We start from the raw sequence: 25418 nt of genomic DNA on the forward strand, positions 1-25418 counted from the left end.
TGCTGCTTCCATGGGCATTGATTGTGGATCCAAGTAAAATGAAATCCTTGACAACTTCAATCTTTTCTCCGTTTATCATGATGTTGCTTATTGGTCTAGTTGTGAGGGTTTTTGTTTTCTTTATGTTGAGGTGTAATCCGTACTGAAGGCTGTGGTCTTTGATTTTCATCCGTAAGTGCTTCAAGTTCTCTTCACTTTCAGGAAGCAAGGTTATGTCATCTGCATAATGCGGGTTGTTAATGAGCCTGCCTCCAGTCCTGAGGCCCTGTTCTTCTTCACATAGTCCAGCTTCTTGGATTATTTGCCTGTAAGTATGGTGAAAGGATACAACCCTGACACACACCTTTCCAAAAATTAGCCAAGGAAAACCCTGTGGATCACAGCTGTCTGATCTGCAACCAATCTTGGGGACGGTGCAGGACTGGGCGGTGTTTGCTTCTGTTGTCCATGAGGTCACCGTGAGTTGGGGCCAATTGGACAGCAGCTGACAACAACACTGCAGTATGCAGCACTGGTTTATTTGTTGGAGCTGCTGGGTGCAGAGCTGGATGGGCCGAAAGGGAGCCTGAGACTTAATCCTAGAAACACCCCTGTGAGGTTGCCAACACTACCTTCCCTCCCAAGAGAATATTGTTCCCTTTACCCTGTCCATGTTTTTTATTGCTTCATTCTGCTCCTACTCCGAGCCCTGAGCTAGGCTGGGGAATGACTATGTCTTTAGAGTTGGTTTTCTGTGCAGCTTGTGACGGAGGCTCCTAAGATGAAGGAATTGTCTGGGGGAGGCGGCAGGAAGGACCCTGGTGCCCCCTCCCATCTCTGGTTTAATCCTTTGCTTTGTTGCAGACACTGCTCTGTGTCCTGTCAATAGAGAGATTCGGGCTCAGGAGTGGACTCACAGGCACCAACTCCTAAGAGACAGATGTACCAGTCATCAAGTTACAGCCTGACCCTGGAGTCCACCTCATTGAGGGGGCACTGGGGGCCTGGAAATTGGGCATGGTCCAGGTCCCCAGTCTTTCACTGGTATACCCCATTCCCACCACAGGGAATGGTCACCCTCTCCTAGACTGCACACAAGGACAACTTTTCCTGGACCCCCAAAGAATACACCCTTCCGTCCCCACTTCCTTTCTCTAGAAGGAGACAAGGAGGAAAAGTGCTGGCTCATGTGCTTGCTCCACAGGCACTCAGGCATGAGGCCTCACCGTTTTCTCTTCCGTAAAATGGGGATGTTAGTAGTGCCTCCCTCGTGAGCGTCTGGTGAGGGGCAGGTTTGGTTTGATTTTGGTATTATTTTTATTATTATTAATCTAATAAGCATTTGATGAATACACTGCCTCTGGCTTGTCATGGGTAACAGACAGATCTCTAGATTCATACCACAAGCATTTTCTGAGAGGCCATCATAACTGCCTGCCTCCCTGCCTGGGGCCTTCCCAGTGTTTCCTGAAATTCCCATAGAGGCTGTTCCACAGTTTCTTCCCCCTACTCCTGCAACCCCAGGTTACAGGGGATAACACTGAGGCTCACAGAGGAGCTGTGATGTGCCCAAGGCCACCCAGGGCTGGGACTGGAGCAAGGTTAAGACAGAACCACAGTTGTCTTGGATCTTCCGTAAATCATCCATGATGCACAAGGTTTTGTGTGGCCAACCTTGTAAAGCAGGAGTCGGCAAACTTTTTCTGTAAAGGGCCAGATAATAAGTATTTTAGGCTTTGCGCAGCCTCTGTCTGAAGTACCCAACTCTGCCATACAGCAAAACAGCAGCCCTAGACGATACTTAAACCAAGGGATGTGGCTGGGTTCCACCAAAACTTTATTTATGGACACGGACATTTGAATTGCATAGAATTTTCAAGTGTCATGAAATTTTCTTTTCTTTCTTTTCCAACCATTTAAAGATGTTAAAGCCATTCCTAGCTCAAGGGCTGTGCAGAAAACAACAAATCCATGCTCCAGGGAATAGGAACCCATTCTTTATTGATTTTAGGATTAGAAATATGAGAAGCTGGTCTTATTATTCCAAAGAGGGCCCCAGGCCTGACCAACTGCAGGGAGAAGGGAGGGTCAGTTAATCTCCCGTTGAGATTCTGTGGCAGGGAGTGGGCTGAAGACCTCCTAGGTCACGGGTTCTCGGCAACCTAGGTAACCTGGTGACAATGAGCCCTACCCGAGGGAGTGTTGTGAGGATTAATGAGATAAAGGACGGTCAGGCGTTGTGTAACAAGCAAATGTTTATTGGCTGAATTATTTCCACAGTTACAGGCTGCGGAACTCACAATGGCTTTATTCCTCGGGGAAGCTTTCAACGAAGTTTGACGGGACACTGTCCCTTTAAATTCTTTCCAACTACCGAAAGTAGTAGGACGAACCAGCACATGCGCATTCCTTTGTAGGACTGGCACCTAGAGCAACAGCCTTCCCAGAGTTTGTAAACGAAGGTTAAAGGTCCGCCCACACGATACTTTTACGCAAGCGTAAATCATGATTGGGAGCACTATATCATGCTGAGAGCCCAGTCCCTTTTTCGCGCTCAAAGGCTCCGCCCCCAGCGGCCAATCAGTAGGCCTCTCCCTTTGCAATGGCCAATGACAGTGAGCGCGGGGGGCGTGGCTGGAGGGGCCCGGGGGCGCGGCCTGGCGCCTAGAGAAGCGGCGGGGAGAGCCGGGGGCTCTGGTGAACAGCGCAGCCGGACAGGGTTCGCGGGCGGGCGGAGGGCGGAGGCGGCCCGGGCTAGGCTGTCTACGAGATGTCACGATGGCTGTGGCCATGGTCGAACTGTGTCAAAGAACGGGTCTGCCGCTACCTCCTGCAACACTACTTGGGTCACTTCTTCCAGGAGCACCTCAGCCTGGATCAGCTGAGCCTCGATCTGTACAAGGGCAGCGTGGCCCTGCGGGATATCCACCTGGAGACCTGGGTAAGGAGCCAGTCCTGAGCCCGGGAGAGCACTGGGGGCGGGAGTACAGCGACCTGAGGCCCCTGTCGATACGGGCTGGGCAGGAGGATCAGGCCCGGGGCGCCTCGAGGCCGGGAAGTCCGGCCTTTTCCGGGTGTCAGGGTCCCTGGCTGGCCTCCCCAAGTCCATCCCAGAGAGCCAGAAGCTGGGCCGGAAGGGGTCCTTGCCCCCACTTCACAGGAGGAGAAACTGAGGCTGGGGAGGGGGACGTCACTTGTCTGGAGAGTGCCAGAAAAGGCACATCGAGTTTAGGGGCTGGATTGAGGAGGGCACAAGGAGGGAGCTGAGGAATTGGGGCCCAGTGGCAGAGGCAGCTGAGCAGGGCAGGCTGGCAGGGTTCTGGAGCCTGGGGGGGGGCACCTGTGGGAAAAGTGCCCTGACCTCCTGACCCTGTGATCCCGGGGGCCGGGTGGGTGGGGTTCCCTCCGGATGTGGATGTCAACAAGCACGTCAGCTCCCATGTTGATCAACACCTAGTGTGAAGGTTGGCTGTCTGCTTCCTGCTTTGGGGAGAGCAGGCCGGAGACACGGGGTTGAGGGAGGGAGTTGGGGGTCAGCATCCAGGCCTAGAGGGGAGCCCTCAGGAAGCGGAGAGGCGTGGCCTCTGGTCAGGAGGAGGCCAAAGGAGATGCTTGGGTGGCCAGGAGACATAAGTCTGGGTCAGAGGCCTGCGGCTGTGGATGGTGAGGGGCTGTGACTCACGGCAAGTTGCAAAGGAGCCACCAATTAGAGGCCCCAGCCCAGGGCTGGCACTGGGGCAACCCTCCTGATCAGAGCAGCTGGGGTAGGCTTGGGGTCAGGAGCTTCACAGTCTTCTGGCTAGGCAGACGGAGGACGGGGGTGCTGGCCTCAGGACGGGTCACATGGTGGCCAGGCATGAGGAGGCCTGCAACTCTGGGTAGGAGGAGCTGGGCTTTGGGGGTTGGCCAGGCCTTCCTGAGCAAATGTGGGTGAGGGAGCCCTGAGTTGGGGGCAGCTCCCAGGAGCCTCTTAGCTGTGAATTCCAGGGCAGGGGGCTTCTCTGACCTCTGACCTCAGTCTCTTAGACTGGCCAGAAAGACCTCTGGCCTGTCCCTTTCTGCTTCCCAAAACACTCCCACCCTGCCCTGCCGTGCCCAGTTGAGGACTGAATTGGCTCCTAGTTAGGCCACCTTCCGGCTGGCCTCTGGGGAGCCGCTGGGCCCAGGTGGAACACAGGAGCTTTCTTGATAACTAGTCCCAGCCCCCAGCTCCTTGGCCTGCAGCCCCCATCTTGAAGACCCCAGAAGCCAATGTCTGGGGAGCCTAGGAGGGGACGAGGAGAAGGGCCTGGGTCCCTGTCTCAGTCCTCTCAGTACACTGGTGACTAGACTTTTCTTAGTCACGTCCCCTCTCTAGGCCTCAGTTTCCCAATCTGAATCTGTGGGTGAGGAATTTGGACTTGATCCCAAGGGACCATCTGGCCCTGCGTGTGTTTATTTATTCACAGATCCACCCGGTGTTCACTGAGGTCCCCTCTGGGTGATACCCCACGGTGCCACTGGGCTCACACATAGGAGGCAGGGGGTCCGACTCCAACAGACATTTTAACTAGAGGCTCAACCTTGTGCCCCAGAGAGGGGTACAGGTCAGCCCCCTGCCTGCCTCGTATGCACTCTTCCCGCTTGAGCTCTGTGCCCTAGCCCAGAGTGAACGGGGCAGGGGGTGCCGCCGTGCTCTCTGCCCGGCCTGGAACACCACCGTGCAGCTCCTCTGCCTGGCTTCCTCTCTTCATCCTTCAGCTCCCCGCACTGACTGCCCAGGCTGGGTTAGGGGCCCCACCCCGCCTCCCAAGCACCCTTTCCCCTCCTCGTACACTCTGACCCCTGAGGGGGGATGCAGATGTTTTACGTACTTGCATAACCTCGGTGTCCAGCACGTAGAAGGTGCTCAGGCAGTATTTCTGAAATGAGTGGAGAAGGAAAGATGCGAGCTAGCTTGAAAGATCGGGCTTGTTTGAGGGGTCGGCGTGGACACAGGTGGCAGGGGAAGCCAGGAGGAGGGGGGCAGCAGCCAGAGAGATAGCCAGCTCTGGGGCTTCTCTGAGCCAGCTCTGCCCCTCCCACTCCCAGTCTGTGAACGAGGTGCTAGAGTCGATGGCGTCGCCGCTGGAGCTGGTGGAAGGTTTCGTGGGCTCCATCGAGGTGGCCGTGCCCTGGGCCGCGCTGCTCACCGACCACTGCACTGTGCTCGTGTCCGGCCTCCAGCTCACCCTGAAGCCCCGCCAGGGCCCAGGTCAGGGCGGGAGGACAGGGCACAGTGAGGGGGGTGGCAAACGGGGAGAGGCCTGGGCTGCCGGGAGCTGATGGGCCTGCCTGCCCTGAGCCCCTCTTCCACCCACAGGCCCAGGGGCGGCCGACTCCCAGAGCTGGGCTTCGTGCATGAGCACGAGCCTGCAGTTGGCCCAGGAGTGCCTGCGGGATGGGCTGCCCGAGCCCTCGGAGTTGCCCCAGCCCCTGGAGGGGCTAGAGATGTTCGCCCAGACCATCGAGACTGGTGAGTGGCCCTGCCTCCCACCCCCATGGCCCCAGGACGGGGCCCCAGGGCACAGCAAGTCCCACCCCGCCGCTGCTCTGTCTGACCCTGAGACCTGCCCCCTCGCCCCTCAGTGCTGCGGAGGATCAAGGTAACTTTCCTGGAGACCATCGTGAGGGTAGAGCACACGCTGGGGGACCAGGAACGTGGCATGGCAGTGGAGGTCCTCGTGCAGAGGTAGGTGCCAGCTGGGCTGGGTGGCTGGCATGATGAGAAGGGGCTGTGGGGGCTGCAGAATGGCCCTGCCCCCACCCTGAGCCTAGGATCCTGGGAAGTGGAGGGCAGGTCTGGGTGGAACTCCAGGGTGGGGGCTGTGGCTGTGTCGTGAACCTAGAGTGGTGGCTGGGGCCCCCGGGGGGGGGGTTAGGCACTGGGAGTCTGAGGAGCAAGGGCTGGCCTGAGCCCCAAGCTGGGTGGGTGGCCCAGGACCGCTGAGTGTGAGGGGCAGACTCTGCAGGTGCCCTGACCCCAAGCCCCCAGACAGAACAGTGTCTGGAGAGAGGTGTTTCAGGGCTGCGGGGCTGGGGAAGAGCTGAGTTTTTCCCTCTCCAGGCTGGAGTACTGTGATGAGGCCGTGCGGGACCCAAGCCAAGCACCCCCAGTGGATGTGCACCAGCCGCCTGCTTTCCTCCACAAGCTGCTGCAGCTGGCGGGGGTCCGCCTGCACTTCGAGGAACTGCCCCCACAGGTGGGAGGCCTGATTCCCGGGCTCTCCAACTTGCCTGCTCCCATAGTCCTCTGCTTCTTCTAATCCCTGTCCTGTCTGGTCTTTGACCCCTTGGACTCCCTCATCCCTTCTGATCACCTGCCATCACTGACTCCATTTTGTCGACTCTCTCCCATATCCTCTTGCCTCCCAGGAAGAGCCCCCAAAGCCCCCTTTGCAGATTGGCAGCTGCTCAGGGTACATGGAGCTGACAGTGAAGCTGAAGCAGAACGAGGCTTTTCCAGGCCCCAAGGTGGGCCCCCAGGCTCGTGGGAGGAAGGCGTGTGCCAGGTCTTAGGCTTCCCCTCAGCAGTGCAGATCTTGCCTAGGTCGGTGGGGGTGGGGAGGGCACTGAGTGGGGGGAATTACTGCCCCTTGGCAGCTGGAGAAACAAGCTCAGAGAGGTCAAGTTTTATGGCTAGGGTCACACAGCAAGTTAGTGGCAGAGCTTGACCTGGCAACAGGCATCCAGCCTCCCTAGCGGGAGGGCAGGTGGCTGGTGGCTTGCAGAAGGCCTGGGTGGCCTGTGCAGGCTCCATTGCCATCCCCTGTCCCCCCAGCTGGAGGTGGCTGGACAGCTGGGCTCCCTGCACCTGCTCCTGACCCCGCGGCAGCTCCAGCAGCTCCAGGAACTGTTTGGTGCCATGAGCCTTGCAGGTGAGGCCTCTGGGTGTTCCAGGGGTGGGGCTGCCAAGGTGGGGTGGGCCAGCTGGACTAAAGTGCCCTCCTGCAGACCCCGAGGGCCTGGCTGACAAGCTGAACAAGAGCCGCCCACTGGGTGTCGAGGACCTGTGGCTGATTGAGCAGGACCTGAACCAGCAGCTGCAGGCAGGGGCCGGGGCCGAGCCCCTGAGCCTAGACCCCCTTGTCAACCTGGACAGCACTGGTGGGTGTGGGGCCAGACCCGGGTGTGGCAGGTGGCTATGGTGGTGCTGAGCCCAGCGCCCTGACACCCTCGCCCTCGCCCGCAGACCTCTTCTTCTCCATGGCTGGCCTGACAAGCAGCGTGACCTCCGCCCTCTCTGAGCTCTCACTCTCCGACGTGGACCTGAGCTCCTCTGTGTACAGTAACATGGCCCCCCGCCGGCTCTCGGCCCAGGCCCGCCCAGCCAGTGAGTCGGGCCCGTGGGGTGGTGGTCCAGGGCAGGAAGGGCTGGACGAGGCCTCGCTGTGTGTTATGGGGGAGGCCTCTGGGATGCCTGGAGTCCACTACCAGTGACGTGGCTCTCTGGTGATGCCGTGGACAGAGCCAGAGTGCTCAGGGGCCCATCACATGCTCTGAGACTCCGTTTCCCCTTCAGTAAAGGGGACAATAAGGTCTTTTGATCTCGCCGGGCCGCATATTCTGAGCACTCACTGTGTTGGGACCTGGGCTGAGGGTCTTCTCTGCTTTGTCACGTCCAGTTCTCCCAGCAACCTCGAGGGGTTAAACTGAGCCTGGACAGAGCGCCTGCCATAGGTGCTCAAGGTTCTGAGTCCCTTGCCTGTCCAGGCCCCCGCCAGAGCCACACAGTGGGGCAGGCTCAGCCCACCACAGTCCAGCGGGCCAGGGCTTCTCCCATCCCGCAGCCCGGCGTCAACCATCACCCTACCTGGGGTGCCTAAGAGCTCTGGGGAGCCCCTGGTGAAGCCTCTGTCCCCTTAGGCAAGGTGGCCCCCACGCCCCTCCCGGACACCCTGCGCCCCGATTCGCTGCTGAAGATGACCCTGGGGGGCGTGACACTGACCTTGCTTCAAACGTCCGCCCCGGACACCGGACCACCTGATCTCACCACCCGCTTTTTTGCCGAGTTTGATGTCGCCAAGGATGGGCCCTTCGGCTCCCGCGACTTCCAACACCTCCGGCCGCGTTTCCAGAAGGCCTGTCCCTGTAGCCACGTCCGGTACAAGCCCGAGGCTGGGGCCTGAGGAGAGACACCCGAGCCCCCCAAGCCCGCCCTCTGATGCCTGTCTTCTGTCCCATAGGCTAACGGGTACGGCTGTACAGCTGTCTTGGGAGCTCCGGACGGGCATCAGGGGCCGCCGGACTACCAGCACGGAAGTGTGCTTTGGGCAGCTCGAGGTGCTAGAGTGCCTGTGGCCCAGAGGCGCCTCAGAGCCTGAGTACACGGAGGTGAGGGCAGGCGAGGGTGCGCACAGCAGGGCCTGGAGGCGGGTGGGAGGTGGGCAGGTCCAGGCCGCAGCCTCACTGGGACCCTGCCCACCTCCCTGTCCTGTCCCAGGTCCTGAGCTTCCCCAGCAGCCTGGGCTCCCAGGCCTCCGCTCGGCCCTGCGCCCACCTGCGCTACACACAGACCCTGCGCCGGGTGCCCAAGGTGACCCCCTCCACTCCAGGCCTGGTGTCTGTCAGTCACTTCCTATCCTGGGCGGCCCCCACCCGGGCCCCTGCCACCCTCTGCTCTGCTCCCCACCCCTGTCCCCCTTACCTGTGCTCCACGCAGACCAAACTCTCATTCCCATGGGCCCTGGCACGTTTCTGTAGCACCCCTGTGCCCTGGTCCATGCTGGCCTCCTTGTCCAACCCCTGCTTGGCCTCCAAGGCTGTAAGTGAAGAGTCCTCTCAATAAAGAAACCAGCGAGGTTGTCTGCATCAGACAGGGTGCTGAGGAGCTTCCAGCCCCTCCTGGGTCCCCCTTCTCCCTGCTACCTGGGAGGGCTCTGTGTTTGTGTCTGTGTTTGCTCAGGGGCACCCCTTCCCACCCTGCCCTCCCCCACTCCTCAACCCTCGCTGACCTGAGCACCCTCATGCACAGAGCCGACCCCGGCACCAGGCCGCCTGCCACTGCCACTCGGAGCTGGCCCTGGAGCTGGCGGACTTCCAGGCAGATGTAGAGCTGGGGGCCCTGGACCGGCTTGCTGCCCTGCTGTGCCTGGCCACCATGCCCCCTGAGCCGCCCACCGGCCTGATGGTGAGATGCCCAGCAGTGCCGGGCGAGGGTAGGGTACAGGTCCTCTGGCTCTTGACCACAGTGCAGGGGGGCCCTGGCAGGCAGCTCTGACCCCCACGCCCACCCTCCCACAGACAGAGTCCCTGCCTGCGGTGGCAGCTGAGCAGCAGACACGGACAGTGGTGTGGCTCTCGGCACCCCGGGCCACACTGCAGCTGCGCTTCCCCATCGCTGACCTGCGGCCTGAGCGGGACCCCTGGGCTGGCCGGGCTGTGCGGGCCGAGCAGCTGCGGCTGGAGCTGAGTGAGCCCCAGTTCCGGTCGGAGCTGAGCAGTGGACCTGGCCCTCCTGCCGCCACCCGCCTGGAACTCACCTGCTCCGACCTGCACGGTAAGAGCCAGCTGGGGACAACACCTGGGCCAGGGGCCAGGCCACTGGGGTCCTGAATCCCACTGGGGGGACCACCCTCGCCTGGCTCCTCTGGGCAGTGGGTAGAGCGTCCGTTTGTCCCTGGGCCACTGCAGACCGTGGGCTGGGAGGGGGCACAGGTCTGTGTGAAGAGCACTCACCACTGTGGGTTCAGCCTTACACCACCCCGACCTGGCATGGAAGGAGGCAGTGGTGAGCACCCTTCCCTGTCCCCCCAGGCACCTATGAAGATGGAGAGAAGCCACCCATCCCCTGCCTGCGCGTCTCCAAAGCCCTGGATCCCAGAGGCCCTGGGCGCAAGTACTTCCTGCCCCAGTAAGTGGCTGCTCCCAGAGGGGTGGCCAGGAGGGGGGCTCTGCTGTGGGGGCAGTGGGAGGCCCTGCAGGCCAGTGACAGGCCTGTGCCCCAGCAGGGTAGTGGTGACCCTGAACCCGCAGCACAGCAGCACACAGTGGGAGATGGCGCTGGACAAGGGGGAGGAGCTGGAGGCGTCAGCGTTCGAGAGCCCATGTGAGCTGCGGGAGCCTGAGCCCTCGCCCTTCTCCTCCAAGAGGACCATGTATGAGACCGAGGAGGTGAGGCCCGCCCTGCCTCATCCCTGGGCCTCCAGCTCTGCCCGGGGAGCCACCTGTGTGGCTGTGGGCTGGGAGCAGGACCACCTGGAGGGGCACAGTGGATTTCTTCTCTTCCACGGTTTTGGGTCAGTAGGTTTCAGAAACTTCTGCTCACAGGGCAACGAATCGGCACACTGGTGAGGGGAGGCCCCTGGGAGAGCAGGGTCGTTGGTCGGGACTCTCAGGACCCCGTCCTTCCTTTGCCCTTTGTGGACAGTGTACACTGGGGCCTCGGGATCCTGTTGTTTGAAGGTGGTTCGGATTGTGTGAGGGGCATGAAGGTTTGAGCCCAGCCCTGCACTCTCTGGCTCTGTCATTTTGGGGTGTTACCTAACTTCTTGGTGCTCAGTTTCTTCGTCTGTAAAATGGGTGTAAAGATCTGTGTCTCAGGGCTGTCATGAAGACTAAAGAAGCAGTGAACTTGACGCCCTCAGCACAGGGATGGTGTGCAGTCAGCACTACACGTGAGGCCGGTCCACATCCCCAGCACCGGGGGGCAGGACGAAAGCCTGGGCCTCTCTGATTCTGGAGCCTGACGTCAGCTCCACATCTCCTCCCGCTGAAGTTCTGGTTCCCTACTCCATGTCCAGATGGTGATTCCTGGAGACCCTGACGAGATGAGAGCATTCCAGAGCCGGACCCTGGCACTGTCGCGCTGCAGCCTGGAAGTGACCCTGCCCAGCACCCACATCTTCCTGCCCAGCAAGGAGATCTATGAGAGCATCTATAACAGGTGGGGACACGGGGCACGTGGGGTGGGGGCAAGGGGCCGGCCTGGCCTCGCTCACCCATCCCCCCACCCATCTCAGGATCAACAACGACCTGCTCATGTGGGAGCCTGCCAACCTGCTCCCCACACCTGGCCCCACCGCGCACCCCCCTGGCTTCCCAAGCCCCTTCAAGATGTGCAAGTCAGCCTTCAAGCTGGGTATGGGGGTGCCACGGTGGGGCCAGGGAGCTTGGGACCCAGGGATCCCCAGATCTCTTTCCCACTCCACTGCCTTCATCTCCCCCCAGACTCAGACTCAGAGGACGAGGATGCCCACTTCTTCTCAGTGGGGGCACCGGCCACCCCCCAGGCCCCCGCCCCTGAGCCCCCGAGCCCACACTCCCAGAGTACCTTCTCTGCTCTGGTGACAGTGCTGAAGGGCCGGGTCACTGCCCTCTGTGAGAGCAAGGTGAGCAAGCGTTCCTCTGACAGATGCCTGGGCCTGCCTCCCGGGCCGCCGGGAGGAGAGGAAGCCCTGGGTTGGGGGAGCCCCTAACTCCAGCGCCCCCACTGACAGGAGAGCAAGATGGTGTGAGCAGCTCCAGTCGGGAGGGCAGGAACACGGGCCTGGGCAGGCTGCCTGTCCAGCCGGCAGCAGCCCCCGCCCCCTGCAGCCCACACATCCCATCTGTAACCCACTCGTTAGCGCCTGCTATGTGTCAGCACTGTGCTAGCCCTGGGGTTGGAGTGATCATCGTTTGGTCCCCATGAGGCAGGTGGGGCAGGCGTTGTTCTACCCCCATTTGGCAAGAGGGAGGTGCTGCCGAGGGCCTCCCACGGAGTCTGGTTGAGGCTGGAGCTGACCCTAGTCAGGCCAGGGCTCCACGCAGCCCCTCATACACTGAGGGCCTGGGAGCTGCTGAGCCAGCTGGCCAGGCCGGTGCTCTGTCCACAGGGCGAGGGTGGGCAGCAGCTTGAGGCCACTCATGGGGAGCTGGTCCTGGACTTGGAGCACAGCACTCTCTTCAGCGTCTCCCAGCACCTTGGCCAGCCGGGGCTCAGCTACTTCTGCCTGGAAGCCGAGAAGGCGACGCTCTACCACCAAGGTGTGAGGGCTGGGGGCTGAGGGTCCCTGGTCAGGGCAGGGGACTTTCGGGAGGGAGGCGGCCCTGGCTGGTGGGGCTGGCTGGCCCGGCAGGGGCTCACCAGCTCCCTCCCCAGCGGCCATGGATGACTACCTGCTGCCCAGTAGCCTGGAAGTGCCCAGCTTCACACCCCCGGCCCATCTGACCCCCACCATCTACCCCTCGGAGGAAGGGGTGATCGAGCAGGGCACCTCGGCCCAAAAGGGCCAGGGCCGGGCCCCCCACATGCTGTCTACCGCGGTACGCATCCACCTGGACCCCCGCAAGAACGTCAAGGTATGGCTGTCCCTGCTCGCCGCCCACCCACTCAGCAAGGGCAACTGCTTCCCTGGAGTGTGGCAGGGCGACCCCATTGCCCTGACTGCACCTTCCCCCCCGCCCCCGCCCAGGAGTTCCTAGTGACGCTGCGATTGCACAGAGCCACCCTGCGCCACTGTGTGTCCCCTCCCGAGCAGAGCTGGCACTCGCAGGTGAGCCCTGGGCTTCTGGCGTGGCTGGGCAGGACCTCTGGCTGGGAGGAGGCCACCCTGAGGGGCACAGACTGAGCTAGAGCTGGCCTTGGGCTGGAGCCTGGCCAGGGGTGTGGTGGGCAGCTGACGGGCAGTGGGGCTGTGTTGCTGTGTGGCAGGTGGGGCCCAAGCAGGGTTAGGGCAGGCAGGTGTTGGAAGGGGACGAGGCTACCTTCTCCTCATGTCCTTCCTGCCCTGGCCCCCAAAGCTTCTGGAGTTCTTAGACGTGCTGGATGACCCAGTGCTCGGCTACCTACCCCCGACGGTCATCACGGTCCTGCACACACATCTGTTCTCCTGCGCTGTGGACTACAGGTACCCGGGCTAGGCCAGCTGGGGGCTGGGGGCAGGCTCTCAGGATTAAGGAGCCTGCTCCAGCCCAAGTGTGACCCCCAGGCCGCTCTACCTCCCTGTGCGTGTCCTCATCACCGCCGAGACTTTCACGCTCTCCAGCAACATCATCATGGACACTTCTACCTTCCTGCTCAGGTAAGCAGGCTGCCCGCACGCTCTTGGCCTAGCCCAGCCCCAGCGAGGCTATAGCAGCCACTGCCCCAGGCTTGCTGCCTCACTGCTGTGTGCCCTTGGGCCTCTCTCCAAGCCTTCCTGCATATCCGGGTGGTAGCCCTTCCCCAGGAATGCGAATGGGTTCCGCCTTCCTGGAAGGCAGCTGGACCCTTCAAAACAGAGCCAGAAAAAGCGTTGGTTGTCTCTGGTTTCTCGTTTCTGGGGGCTGTCCTAAGGATACGAGGATAAGAGAGGTGGAACATGCCTCTGTAGTATAATTTGGAGTCCTTGGGTGGTGCACATGGTTAACGCACTCAACTGCTAAGAGGTCTCGGAAGAAAGGCGTGGCAATCTACTGCCAAAAAAGCAGCCATTGAAAACCCTATCGAGCACAGTTCTACTCTGACATCCATGTGTCACTATGAGTTGAAGTCCACTCGATTGCAACTGGTACTGGTAGTAGAGTTTAAAACAGTCAGAACTTACCCCTTGCCGTCGAGTTGATTCTGACCTACAGCGACCTTATAGGACAGAATAGAACTGCCCTACAGTGTTTCCAAGGCTGTAATCTTTACGGAAGCAGACTGCTGCGGAGCGGCTGGTGGTTTGAACTGCTGACCTTTCGGTTAACAGATGAGCATTTCACCACTGTGCCACCAGGACTCCGTATAAACAGTTTACCTAAATGCCCCCAAATTTTAACGCGAGCAAATAATAAATACAACCCACCCAGTGGGTGGAATACTGCACAGTCGCTAAAGTCAAGCGAAGAAAAACGTTGAAGACCGTGGGAAAATGCCATAGTACCGTGTTTAGTAGAAAACTGCAGAATGACATAAGTTAACAAAAGGTGTGTCCAAGGGAGTGTCTGCATACACCTCTGTGTGTAGCTGTGTAGAAGAGTCTGGAAGGAGACGTGTAGGGTGATTTTCTTAGAATTTGGGGTTAGGGACTCTGAGTGATTTTAATTTTCTTTTTTATTGCTGCTTTCTAAAATACCTTAAAGGAGTTTGTATTATGTTACTGTTAAAATAAGAACTTATTTTTTAAAAAAAACAGTAAATGTTGTGGTGGGGGGTAGGATACGCTCCTCCCAGGGCTGTTGTGAGGCCCAGATGAGGCAGTGGAGCTGGAAGAACTTTGGGAACTCTAAGTGTCGCCCCATGCCAAACCTACATGCACTTAGTGCTTACTGCTTATGGGCCTGTGTATTGGATACTGGGCCCGTTCTTCCCATTGTACAGACAAGAACACTGAGGCCCAAGAAGGACCATTGCATAGTTTCTTGTGGGCTTGGGGCCTTCAGGGGTCCCTTGCCAGCTCTCCCTGCCTCTGGGAGTCCCAGCGTGCTGTGGCTCTGGGCCCTTCTCAGCCCTGTTCCCCACCAGGTTCATCCTCGACAACTCTGCCTTGTACCTGTCCGACAAGTGTGAGGTGGAGGCCTTGGATCTCCGGCGAGGTGGGCAGGGACCCCACGACACCCAGAGCAGCCAGCTGCCCTCAACCAGCAGTTGGCTGGGCCCTTAGCACCCACCCACGTGTGTGCATACATGAGGGCCCTGCCCAGCTAAGCCTGTGACTCTCCCCGTGTGCACACACGAGGGCTCTGCCCAGCTAAGCCCCGGGACTCTCCACACGTGTGTGTACATGAGGGCTCTGCCCCGCTAAGCCCCGGGAGTCTCCCACCCACGTGTGCACACATGAGGGCTCTGCCCAGCTAAGCCTGGGACTCTCCCCACGTGTGCACACACGAGGGCTCTGCCCAGCTAAGCCCCAGGACTCTCCCACCCACGTGTGCACACACGAGGGCTCTGCCCCGCTAAGCCCTGGGACTCTCCCCACATGTGCACACACGAGAGCTCTGCCCAGCTAAGCCTGGAACTCTCCCATCCACGTGTGTGCACACACAAGGACTCTGCCCAGCTAAGCCCCAGACTCCCTTTGGTGGTGGGCAGAGGCTGGGTGTAGGAAGCTACAGGAACGTTCTCCTGCCTTCTGCTGCAGATTATGTCTGTGTCTTGGACGTTGACCTCCTGGAGCTGGTGATCAAAACCTGGAAGGGGAGCACCGAGGACAAACTGGTGAGTGCAGTCTGTCCCCGGGTCCCCAGAGCCAGAGGGAGCCTTCAGGGCCACCCTTTCCCCAAGCGCTTTCTTGCTTCTGCTCTCCAGCCCTGGGACAGGTCATAATCAGGAAGATGCCTGTCACTTTCTGGGCAGGGCCAGGCCATCAAGGGTGTCCCTGTGTGTTTGCTGAATGAATGAGTGAATGAATGATGGGTTTTGGCCCCACCACAGAGGGCAGCTGCAGCCTGGAGACAAACAGGGCCTCGGAGTCAGACCACTCTCCTGGGTCCCCAGTATCCTTGTCTGTGAAATAGGGATAGCAGGCTCTGCCTCACTGGGGTGTGGTGAAGAAGCCCTTTGCCTGGGGGTGGCTCCCGCTTCCCCGGGCATCCCGGGGCTACCTCCCTTTCACTCAATGGCCTTGATTTGCTCACCTGTTCAGTGGGGTTGTTGGGCAGAATAACCATCCTTTCCTTCAGAAAGGGCTGGTGTGGAGTGTGGGGGACAGACCCACACTGTGGTTCCCGGGCAGAGCGGGCAGGCCGGCGCGGCAGTGGGCCCGGCGCTGACCCCCCTCCCCCGCCCGCCTCAGAGCCAGCCGCTGTTTGAGCTGCGCTGCTCCAACAACGTGGTGCACATGCACACCTGTGCCGACTCCTGTGCCCTGCTGCTCAACCTGCTCCAGTACGTCATGAACGTGGGCGACCTGCACCCCCCACCCCGGCCCCCCAGCCCCACGGAGATCGCCGGCCAGAAGGTACAGGTGAGGCCTGGCCACACAGGCTACCAGAGCTCGGCCAGGCCCCCTCCCCTGTCATGGCTCCCAGGGCCTGGGGTTGGGGGAGCCCCGGGGCCTGTCCTTGCCTCACGCCACTCACTGCTCTCTCCTCGCCACCTGGCCCAGCTTGCGGAGAGCCCTGCCTCCCTGCCCTCCTGCCCCCACGTGGAGACAGCCCTCATCAACCAGCGGGACCTGGCCGATGCGCTCCTGGATTCTGGGCGCAGCCTGCGGGAGTTGGCCCAGCCATCAGGTGGGTGGTGGGGGCTTGGGGACCAGTGGGCACAAGCAGACAATGTGCCGGCCTCCGCTGACACTGACCTCTCCCACAGGCAGCCCCCTCCCTCAGGCCTCACCCGTGTCAGTCTACCTGTTCCCAGGTGAACGGAGCGGGGCCCAGCCCCCTTTGCCATCTGCTGGGGCCCCCGCCAGCAGCTTTGAGTCAGAGGACAAAGAAGAAGAGGTGGATGGAGACACCCTGGACAGTGATGAGTTCTGCATCCTCGACGCCCCTGGCCTGGGCATCCCGGTGTGTAGAGGCCTGGCCCAGGCTGGAGTCGGGGGTGGAGGGCAGGATAGAAGCTCAGGTGATGGCAGCCCAGCCCTTCTAGAGCTCTTGCTGTGAGCGAGGCAGGCAGCAGGCCGTCACCATTCTGTGCTGGGTCCACGCTGGGGCTAGGAGAGCCTCCCTGGGGAGGCAGCCCTGGCCCCAGGCTTTGAAGAGCATCTGCATTGCAGAGGAGGAGGGAAGGCTAGTGTCCTGGGCAGAGGGATGTGGGGGATAGAACAGGGGGCAGTTGGTGGCAGGGTGAGGAGATCTGTCTGGCTTCCAGGGCACTGACCTCTGGCACCAGGTGCCAGTGGGGAATGTCTGAACTCTGTCCCGTGCCAGCAGGAGCCAGGTCCCAGGGAGCCAGGGTGGGCAGGAGCAAGGGCATGGAGGTCCTCCTGGACAGCCACTCAGACCCAGGCTCTGGGGATGGTGGCCCAGAGGGTCATCTCATGTCAGAAGCTGGGAGGACGATGTGACAATGAGGGAGAGACAGGGCAAGCCCCGGGTCGGGACTGTCTGCACCCGGCTGCTCACTCGGGCCCCTCCCCCCCACCGCAGCCCCGAGATGGGGAGCCCGTGGTGACGCAGCTGCATCCAGGCCCCATCGTCATACACGATGGGCACTTCTCCCGGCCGTTGGGCAGCACGGACCTGCTGCGGGCGCCCGCCCACTTCCCAGTGCCCAGCAGCCGCGTGGTGCTTCGCGAGGTCTCCCTGGTCTGGCACCTCTATGGCGGCCGAGACTTTGGCCCCCACCCCGGCCACAGGTGAGGAGGAGGGGGTGTGGGTGGCAGCTGGTGGCAGAGAGGCCATGCCCACCCACAGATGGGGGCCTGGGCTTGGTCCAACTCAGCCGTTCAGCACCTGGTCACCTAAGCCAGATCCTCTTCTCCATGGCCTGCATTTCTTCATCCACCCTTGCCCCACCCACCTCCCGGGGCTGAGCTGGGTCCCTTACCCAGGCTGAAAGGAGATGGAAGGGGTACCTCTGTCAGCTTGTCCCCTGTCTCCCTTCCCAGGGCAAAAGTTGGCCTCTCGGGCCCCAGGGGCTCCCCTTCCCGCAGCTCCGGCCCCAGCCGGCCCCAGAGCTCGTGGCGCACACAGGGAGGCAGTGGGCGGCAGCACCACGTCCTCATGGAGATCCAGCTCAGCAAGGTGAGCGGGGTGCAGGGCCAGCTGAGGTGGGGACAGGGACAGGGAAGCCACAGGGCTCTCTTTCCATCTCAGCAAGTTTGTATCAGTTTGCTAAGTCAGCGCATGTTTGGTGAGCTTCTGGTACCCCACGCACCAGGCCTGCGTGTTGCTAGTGGCAGAGTTGGGAGAACAGGCGAACAGAAGCATAAATGAGATCTGTCTACTACACCCAGTAGTGACAAATGCATGAAGGGAAGGAAAGCAGAGAGAGGGCAACGGTGGGCCCACGGAGGGCTGGGGAGACCTGGAAAAGGTGCCATTGGAGCAAGGACCTGAGGAAGCGAGACGGGGAGAGTTTTCCCACAGAGGGAAGAGGTAGGCTGCGAGCTGGGAGCATTCCTGGCTCAGGAACAGCAAGGAGCCTGCAGGGCTGGAGCTGAGTGAGAGGGCAGCCTGGAGGGGGCGAGGGGTGCGGTGCGCCGGGCTGGGCGGGGCCCTGCAGACCACAGACACGATTTTGGCTTTTACTCGAGTGACATGGGAGCCCTGGAGAGTTCTGAGGAGATGAGAGGCGAGACGTGATCTGACTTGGGTTCTCCCAGGATCCCTCTGGCTGCTTCAGGGCCGAGGGCTGGTGTGGCTGAGCAGGGCAGTGGCCACAGAGCAGGGGAACGGTCAGGGTCTGGAGAGACTGTGATGGTGGGAAGCACTGTGTGTATGAGATGGGGAGAGCGGCCCAGGATGACACCGAGGTGTCCACCTGAGAAATGAGCAGGTGGGGCCACCTGTTGGCAGCCATCCCTGCCCGGTGCTGGGCTCAGGTTTGTCTGCCTCCCGGGAGGCAGGTGACAGAATCCAGCTGTTGGGAGCTACAGTTCGTGCCCTTTGGGCCCCACACAATATGAGAGAAAACTCGGGAGGGAGCCAGCCATGGAGGAGAAGAGGGAATTGTCCCTAAGGAGAGGGAGCCACAGGGCAGAGACCTAGAGAAAGGGCTTCACTTGTTCAAGGGCCCGTGTGGCAGCGTGTCCAGAACTCGGGGCAGAGGATGGGTCTGGAGGGAGAGGCCAGGCCCTGAGTGGCCGCGTGGGGTTTGGGGTTCTCACGGAAGCCATGGGGGCTCTGAACAGGGCATGTGGTGGGTGGGCTCACGTTTGACAAACACTCTGGAGTGTGGGGAGCGGGTTGGAAGGGATAGGCAGGGGCGAGTTGGGGAGAGGAGGGGTGGAAGAAGCGTGGAGGAGTTCGAGAGAGATTTTGAGAAAGCAGAGGTGGTGGACGTGGGTTGGAGTGGTGGGAGGGCGAGGGAGCAAGCAACGTTTGTTCTCAGGGTAGTGGGTGGACAGGCTGCCCCCTGCAGATGGGACAGCTGTGGGAATGGGGCCAGGTAGGCTCACCTACCCACAGGAGGTTGAGTTCTGTGGGGCCGGGCAGCATTGGAGATGCCTGTGGGGATGTTCTGGGGCAGCTAGGTGTGGCTGAGGGTGCCCAGGCAGTGGTGGGGTCTCAGAGGGGGATGTGCATAGGAAAAGTGTCCGAGGCTACCCCCGGGGCCCCTCTCCCCCGCGTCCCCACTGGGCCCAGCCACCCTGGCTCAGGCCTTCGTATCCCCCAAGGTGAGCTTCCAGCACGAGGTGTATCCAGTGGAGCCCCCGCAAGGCCCCATAGCCCCCGGCCTGGAGCTGGAGGAGCAGCCACTGTCCCGCCAGGTGTTCATTGTGCAGGAGCTCGAGGTGCGCGACCGCCTGGCCTCCTCCCAAATCAACAAGTTCCTCTACCTGCACACAAGCGAGCGTATGCCACGGCGCGCCCACTCTAACATGGTATGGCGAACTGGTCTGTCCTCGTGGGCTCAGGAGGGGCAAGGGTCGCATCACACACGCACCTGGGCAGCTTCTGGCTGGGCGGGACTGGTCATCCTGGGCCTGGTCTGGGAGGAGGGTGGCCGGGGCGGGCCACACTGGGAGAGTAGGGCCAGAAGGGGACCCAGGAGGCTAGCAGACACCCAGAGCTTGCCCTCTGCCCCAGCTCACCATCAAAGCGCTGCACATGGCCCCCACGACCAGCCTGGGGGGCCCCGAGTGCTGCCTCCGTGTCTCCCTGATGCCCCTGCGGCTCAATGTGGACCAGGTGAGTGGTTTGGTGTGGGCTCAGCGGACAGGTACGGGCAGCCCAAGGGGACCCTGTCTCCAGGCCCAAGCCTGACACATCACCACACCCTCCTCTGCAGGATGCCCTCTTTTTCCTGAAGGACTTTTTCACCAGCCTGGCTGCCGGCATCAACCCCATAATCCCGGCAGAGACCTTGGCTGAGGGTGAGAGGCTGGGCCAGGGAGGGGAGGGCCCAGGCCTCCCGCCTCCCGCCTCCCGCCCAGCCTGGGTCCCCACCCATCCCTGGTCTGTGACCTCCCCCCAGCTCACCCCGAGGCCCACGTCCAGCCCAGCAGCCTCCAGGAAGGGCAACCCAAGGGCACAGAGACAACTGGCCCACAGGAGACCTCAGGCGGTGGCTGCAGGGCCTCCTCCTTGGAGCAGCAGCCCATCTACTTCAGGTAGGGCTGAGGGCCAGGGGGCCGTGCTGGGCGGCGGGAGGCCGTGCTGAGGGCCGAGGGGCCGTGCTGGGTGGTGGGAGGCTGTGTTGGTGACAAGGAACCCTCTCCCGCACCGTCCCACCAGGGAGTTCCGCTTCACGTCCGAGGTGCCCATTTGGCTGGATTACCACGGCAAGCATGTCACCATGGACCAGGTGGTGAGTGGGGCCACTAGGCAGGATGGCTGTGTGGGCCAGGCCCTCTCAGGGGACCCTGGAAGGCCCTGGGGGGGGCCGGTTCTGTCCAGGTATGGCAGGGCTCTGGGCCAGGACTTGCGTCCAAGCACTGTCGGCCGCTGAGCCTGCCTCCAGTGGCTCCCCGTGACGCCAGCCTGGCCCCTCCTTCCCCAGGGCACATTTGCCGGCCTCCTCATCGGCCTGGCCCAGCTCAACTGCTCCGAGCTGAAGCTGAAGCGGCTCTGCTGCCGGCACGGGTGAGCCCCTACCCCTGGCAGCCCAGCCTCTCCTCAGGGTCCCCAGTCCACCCTTTGTGCTGTTGCTGACTGGCTGTGTGACCTCGGCCAAGTCACCACCCTTGTGGGGTTGTGGGGCCTCAGTTCTCTGTAAGATGAGCACCATCATCCCTCTGCCTGGCGCTGGGTGGGGCTGTGGGGGTTCAGGGGGGCCCATGGCACTTGCCCCAGGGCCACACAGTGGGTAGTCAGCCCTCCTGCCCCTGACTCCCTTGCTGGCTCTCCTGCTTCGCCCTTCCCTCCAGGCTCCTGGGCGTGGACAAGGTGCTGGGCTACGCCCTCCATGAGTGGCTGCAGGACATTCGCAAAAACCAGCTCCCTGGCCTGCTGGGGGGCGTGGGCCCCATGCACTCGGTCGTCCAGCTCTGTGAGTGTCGTGTCGGTGCTCTGGAAACTGCCGCTGCTCTCAGGTGGCCTAGAAGCTGTTGTGGGGAGGAGGCAGGGGATCCTGAGGCAGGGTCGGTGGGCAGGGCAGCCTCGGGCATCTCTGACAGGCCTCTCCCCACTAGTCCAAGGCTTCCGGGACCTGCTGTGGCTGCCCATTGAGCAGTACCGGAAGGACGGGCGCCTCATTCGGGGGTTGCAGCGAGGGGCCGCCTCTTTCGGCTCATCCACCGCCTCCGCCGCCCTGGAACTTAGCAACCGCCTGGTGCAGGCCATCCAGGTGAGCGCGTGCCAGGGCCCGGATCCCCATGCTCCACAGCCCGCCAGCCCGTCCGCAAAGCTCTGCTGAGAGGGGGCAGTCCAGACCTCATTTGACCGAGAAACAGTCATGGAGGGGAGAGAACAGGCGGCCTGTGTGTGTCCCAGAGCTGGGCCAGGACTGAGCCTGCAGGGTCCAGGCTCCTGAGGTCCACGTGGCCCCCAGTGCCGGAGGGTGAGCACCGGTGCCGCTTCCCTCCGGGCCTTTAGAGCCCACGTGGCTCCCTGCTCATAGCTGGGGCTTTGGGTGACTCTGCAAAGAAAGAAACTGAGGCCCTGAGACTGACCCTGATTCCTTCAGGCCCAGAGTGGTCCCCAGGGTGTTGTCGGAGACCCAGTCGTGAGAGCAGCTATAGTTCTGGGTGATGAGTGCCATTGGAGAGGTGGTGCATTGTGGGGTGGGGGGCGCTCAGGGAGGGGACCCTACGCTAAGTCCCAAAGGATGGACATGCGTTTGCTGGGTGTTCATAGCAGGTAGGGGATAAGGGTGCAGGCCAGCGGAGAGAGGGCACCGTGCATTCTAGGATCTGCAATTCAGCATGAGGGGTGGGGTGCAGGGTCACCAGAGAAGAGGTAGAGGGATGAACAGGCACCAAAGGCCCCCGAGTGTGTAAAGCTGGGGTGTAGGAGGGTCCTGGCCAGCTCCAGCCGTGTGGGAGGCTGGTGGATGGTGTGGGTGCAGGGAGGACAGACGAGCACAGGACGATGCCTGGGGTGAGTGGGGGATCCCAGGTATCTGCTGGGGCTGCCCCTGGAGCCGGGTGAGGAGCGGGTCAGGCAGCCACGTGGTCAGGCTCAGGCAAGCTGCATTGTGGCCCCCACAAGGCACTGTGTGAACCTGCATGGGGGGACGTGGATGGGGTACTCAGGAGGAGGAGGGGTCCTGGCTCTGGGAAGAATTCCAGGAAGCTCCAGCCTCTAATGCTTTCTGAGCCTTTTTCTTAACCCGTGTTCCTTTGCACGTGATTCCGAAAAATCCCCTCAGGAGTCCTAGTCCACCTGGAATCTCTGACTCGAGGGGTGGAGCCTTGGAAGGGGAGGACGAGTGGCAGGAGCATGGGGAAGGCTGAGCAGGGTCTCCAGGGACGGCACAGCTATGGATGGTTCTGGATGAGGTTGAGAGACTGGCCAGGGTCCAGCCCCATGCCCCAAGGCTGATGTGGGGCCCAGAGGCCAACGTGGCTGCCAGGGCTGGTTCCCCTCACCTGGTGCTCCCTGTGCCCCCCTAGGCCACAGCTGAGACAGTGTACGACATCCTGTCCCCCGCGGCACCTATCTCACGCTCCCTGCAGGACAAGCGCTCTGCACGAAGGCTGCGCAGGGGCCAGCAGCCCGCTGACCTCCGGGAGGGTGTGGCCAAGGCCTACGACACGGTTCGAGAGGTAACGAGGCCTGGCGCCTGCCCCCGCCCCCAACTTCTCCCCCACCCCCTCACTGAGACCCAACACTGACCTCTAACCCCCACAGGGCATCCTGGACACGGCTCAGACCATCTGTGATGTGGCGTCACGGGGCCACGAGCAGAAGGGGCTGACGGGCGCTGTGGGAGGCGTGATCCGCCAGCTGCCCCCAACAGTGGTGAAGCCGCTCATCCTGGCCACAGAGGCCACGTCTAACCTGCTTGGGGGCATGCGTAACCAGATCCTCCCCGACGCCCACAAGGACCACGCTCTTAAGTGGCGCTCCGAGGAGACCCAAGACTGAGCACGGGGCACTGCCTACCCCAACCCTGGCCAGCACACCCGCTAGCCCTGGGGGTGCTGCCAGCTCCCGTGCCTCCTGAGAACTGAGGCCACAGCTGGGCTGGCCCTTCAGGGGATGGCCACCAGAAGGACACCTCTGCCTGGCATGCCCGGTGCCAATCGCTGTGAGGCGGGGCCTCCCTGCCCTGGGGCCCAGGCCCCATCTCTGCACTTTTCCTGTGGGGGAGAAAGGACACACCTCTCACCGCCACCTGGGCCCACACTGCTGCTTTGTCCCCAGACAGAGGCTCTCGGACCCTCGGACTCTCGGACCCGACCCCACGCAGCCAAGTGTCTTTTTGTGTCTTGGGGGGAGGTGAGGGACAGACACAGTGTGGTTCGGTGTATTATTTTTAAGCCTCTTGAGCGGGTGGGTCACTGTGTCTGCATGAAGTGGAATAAACTGTGCCCACCACCAGCCCCTTGTCCTGTGAACCTGCGTGGGCCCGTCTGCCCAGCTTCAGCCTGACTCCCACCCAGTCTCCGCGTCTTCATGCCCACTTCCTATCTCACCACCAGGGGGCGCCACACCCTTCCGGTTCACCCGGCAGGGCAGGGCAGGGTGGGCCCCTTTCCGGGGCTGCCCTGGGCTCTTCCGTGCTCTCCGAGGGTGCGGCCGCCCTGGCCCACTTCCAGTGTTGCCAGACCCAAGTGAACCGGGGCGGGGGGAAGACTGGCCCTTGGCACCCACCTCACTCAGCCCACACTCCTGTCAGCCCCCAGGGTCCAGCCTTGCCTGGGGTGCTGAGGGGATGCTGATCTGTGGGGTGCCCCAGGGAGGCTCAGGCCCTGGCCATGTGAGCCTGATCTCTGAGCCTCAGGCCTGTTGGTGGCCCTGCCCCGCTGACCAGTGACCAGGGAGTTACTCAGGCAGCTCCTGGGAGGCTGCTCCCCATCTCTAGCAGAAGGCTTTTGGGGTGGCTGGTGCCCCTGACCCTCAGCTCCCACTCTGCCCTGGGGTGCCAGCTCTGGGCCATTGGAGGTGGGAGGGAGACAGTACTGTCCTTGCAGTTGGAAGGGGACCTGGCAGCTGCCCTTGAAGGGAAATGTACAATCAAGATGTCCATTGCCTGCACCCCCCCCACCGCCCCCTCCCCACACACACACCTGGTTCTTATGGACAAGGTGCTCCGGTCACACCCTCCCCACCCCCCATCCCAGAAGCACCGCATTGAGGGGGGTGGATGGGTGGGGAAACTGAGGCTCAGACTGAGTCACCCAAGAGTCAAGAGCTGAACCCTGGCCGTGCTGGGTCTTCTGCAGACCTCTCGGGTTAGCAGAGTCCCCCACCCCCACCCCCCTTGGGGACCTCTGCCCCCCCTCAGTAGGGGGGATCTGGCACCAAGTGAACAGGGTAGAAGTTCTGTCCAGGGTGGACCCTGGGGTCCTTGCTACCAGTGCCACCTCAGCCAAGTGGGAGGTTGTGGGGGAGGCTCAGAGGGAGCCAAGGCTGTGGACTGGAGATGGGGCCCGGCAGATGCTTCCTGGAAGCCGCCCCACCCTGCCGGGCACAGTCCAGGGTTCCTGCCCTTCGACCGCGCTTGTGGTCGGTATTGATGGCGGCGGGGTAATCATTAACCGCCACCAGGGGCCAGGCCAACGGCTCAAAAGGCGCTGGGCCCAGGGTGGCCCACTTCCTGCTCGTGCCCCAAGGGCCAGCCAGGCACCAGGTAAGAGCCTTCCCGGCCAGCCCCTGCAGCCCTCTCTGCCCGGGACACTCCAGAGCCTGGGGCCCCTAGCCACCATTCCTTCCGCAGGGGCACCAGCCTCTGAACAAGAGGGGAAGGCAACCGTTGGTGACCCCGGGCAAGCCCCTTCCCACTCTGGGCCTCAGTTTTGACCTGTGGGCCGTGGGCTGAGTGCAGCCCAAGCTGCCAGCTCTAAGGAGCTGATTGGCCGGCAGCACCCCTGCCACTGCCTCTTGCCAGGCGGTGGGGGGCATTCAGACCCCAGACAGGTCTCGTCCTGGCCGAAGTGGGAGGGGCTGCTGGGCTTGCAGGGTAGGGGTGTTCACCAGCTTTGGTGGCTTCATTCGCAGTCGGGGATCCCCCATCCCACCTGACCGCATCCCAAGAGAGATGCCACTGAGGGAGGCTGTCAGGGCCGCTCAGACCCCGAGGCCCTGCTCTGTGACCTTGGGTGGCCTCCTTTTTCTCTCTGCGCCTGTTTCCACTGCTGGGAAAGGAGCTCTGGGGTCCCCGAAGTGCCCTCTGGGCCTGGGGCAGGACTGGCGCTTGGCCTATCACTGAAGCCGGTCTGGGGATGAAGACACACTTTGCAGGAGAGAGGTCTGGTCCCCAGGGCCTGGGCCCCTCAGTGACCAGCTAGGCCTGAGGGTTGAAGGGAGGACAGTTCCAGCCT

At 61.9% G+C, this 25418-nt stretch overlaps 1 protein-coding gene across 1 annotated transcript; it reads left to right on the top strand.

The window, feature by feature from the left end:
• The first annotated feature begins 2676 nt into the window (after positions 1-2676).
• ATG2A (autophagy related 2A) lies at positions 2677-23366 on the top strand. Its single transcript, XM_023738223.1, has 41 exons — positions 2677-2920; positions 5050-5212; positions 5321-5473; positions 5587-5689; positions 6065-6200; positions 6373-6471; positions 6779-6875; positions 6952-7104; positions 7190-7330; positions 7864-8101; positions 8184-8331; positions 8441-8533; positions 8972-9127; positions 9241-9496; positions 9754-9850; positions 9948-10110; positions 10740-10882; positions 10959-11080; positions 11146-11327; positions 11814-11964; positions 12080-12279; positions 12393-12473; positions 12721-12827; positions 12909-13001; positions 14408-14478; positions 15024-15100; positions 15678-15842; positions 15990-16120; positions 16200-16392; positions 16975-17183; positions 17436-17571; positions 19167-19373; positions 19579-19680; positions 19781-19865; positions 19967-20102; positions 20227-20299; positions 20492-20574; positions 20859-20980; positions 21123-21277; positions 22545-22697; positions 22783-23366. The coding sequence occupies exons 1-41, from the start codon at positions 2750-2752 to the stop codon at positions 23017-23019; spliced, it is 5781 nt and encodes a 1926-aa protein (XP_023593991.1). The 5' UTR covers positions 2677-2749; the 3' UTR covers positions 23020-23366.
• Positions 23367-25418: the final 2052 nt, after the last annotated feature.

The sequence above is a fragment of the Trichechus manatus genome, unplaced genomic scaffold (genome assembly GCF_000243295.1).
Source record: "Trichechus manatus latirostris isolate Lorelei unplaced genomic scaffold, TriManLat1.0 scaffold00113, whole genome shotgun sequence".
Classification (NCBI taxonomy): domain Eukaryota; kingdom Metazoa; phylum Chordata; class Mammalia; order Sirenia; family Trichechidae; genus Trichechus; species Trichechus manatus.

Coding starts and splice junctions, on each gene's coding strand:
- ATG2A (XM_023738223.1), top strand. CDS start 2,750: ATGTCACGATGGCTGTGGCCATGGTCGAACTGTGTCAAAGAACGGGTC. Junction 12,280..12,392: donor ACCCCCGCAAGAACGTCAAG/GTATGGCTGTCC, acceptor GCCCCCGCCCAG/GAGTTCCTAGTGACGCTGCG. Junction 12,474..12,720: donor AGCAGAGCTGGCACTCGCAG/GTGAGCCCTGGG, acceptor TGGCCCCCAAAG/CTTCTGGAGTTCTTAGACGT.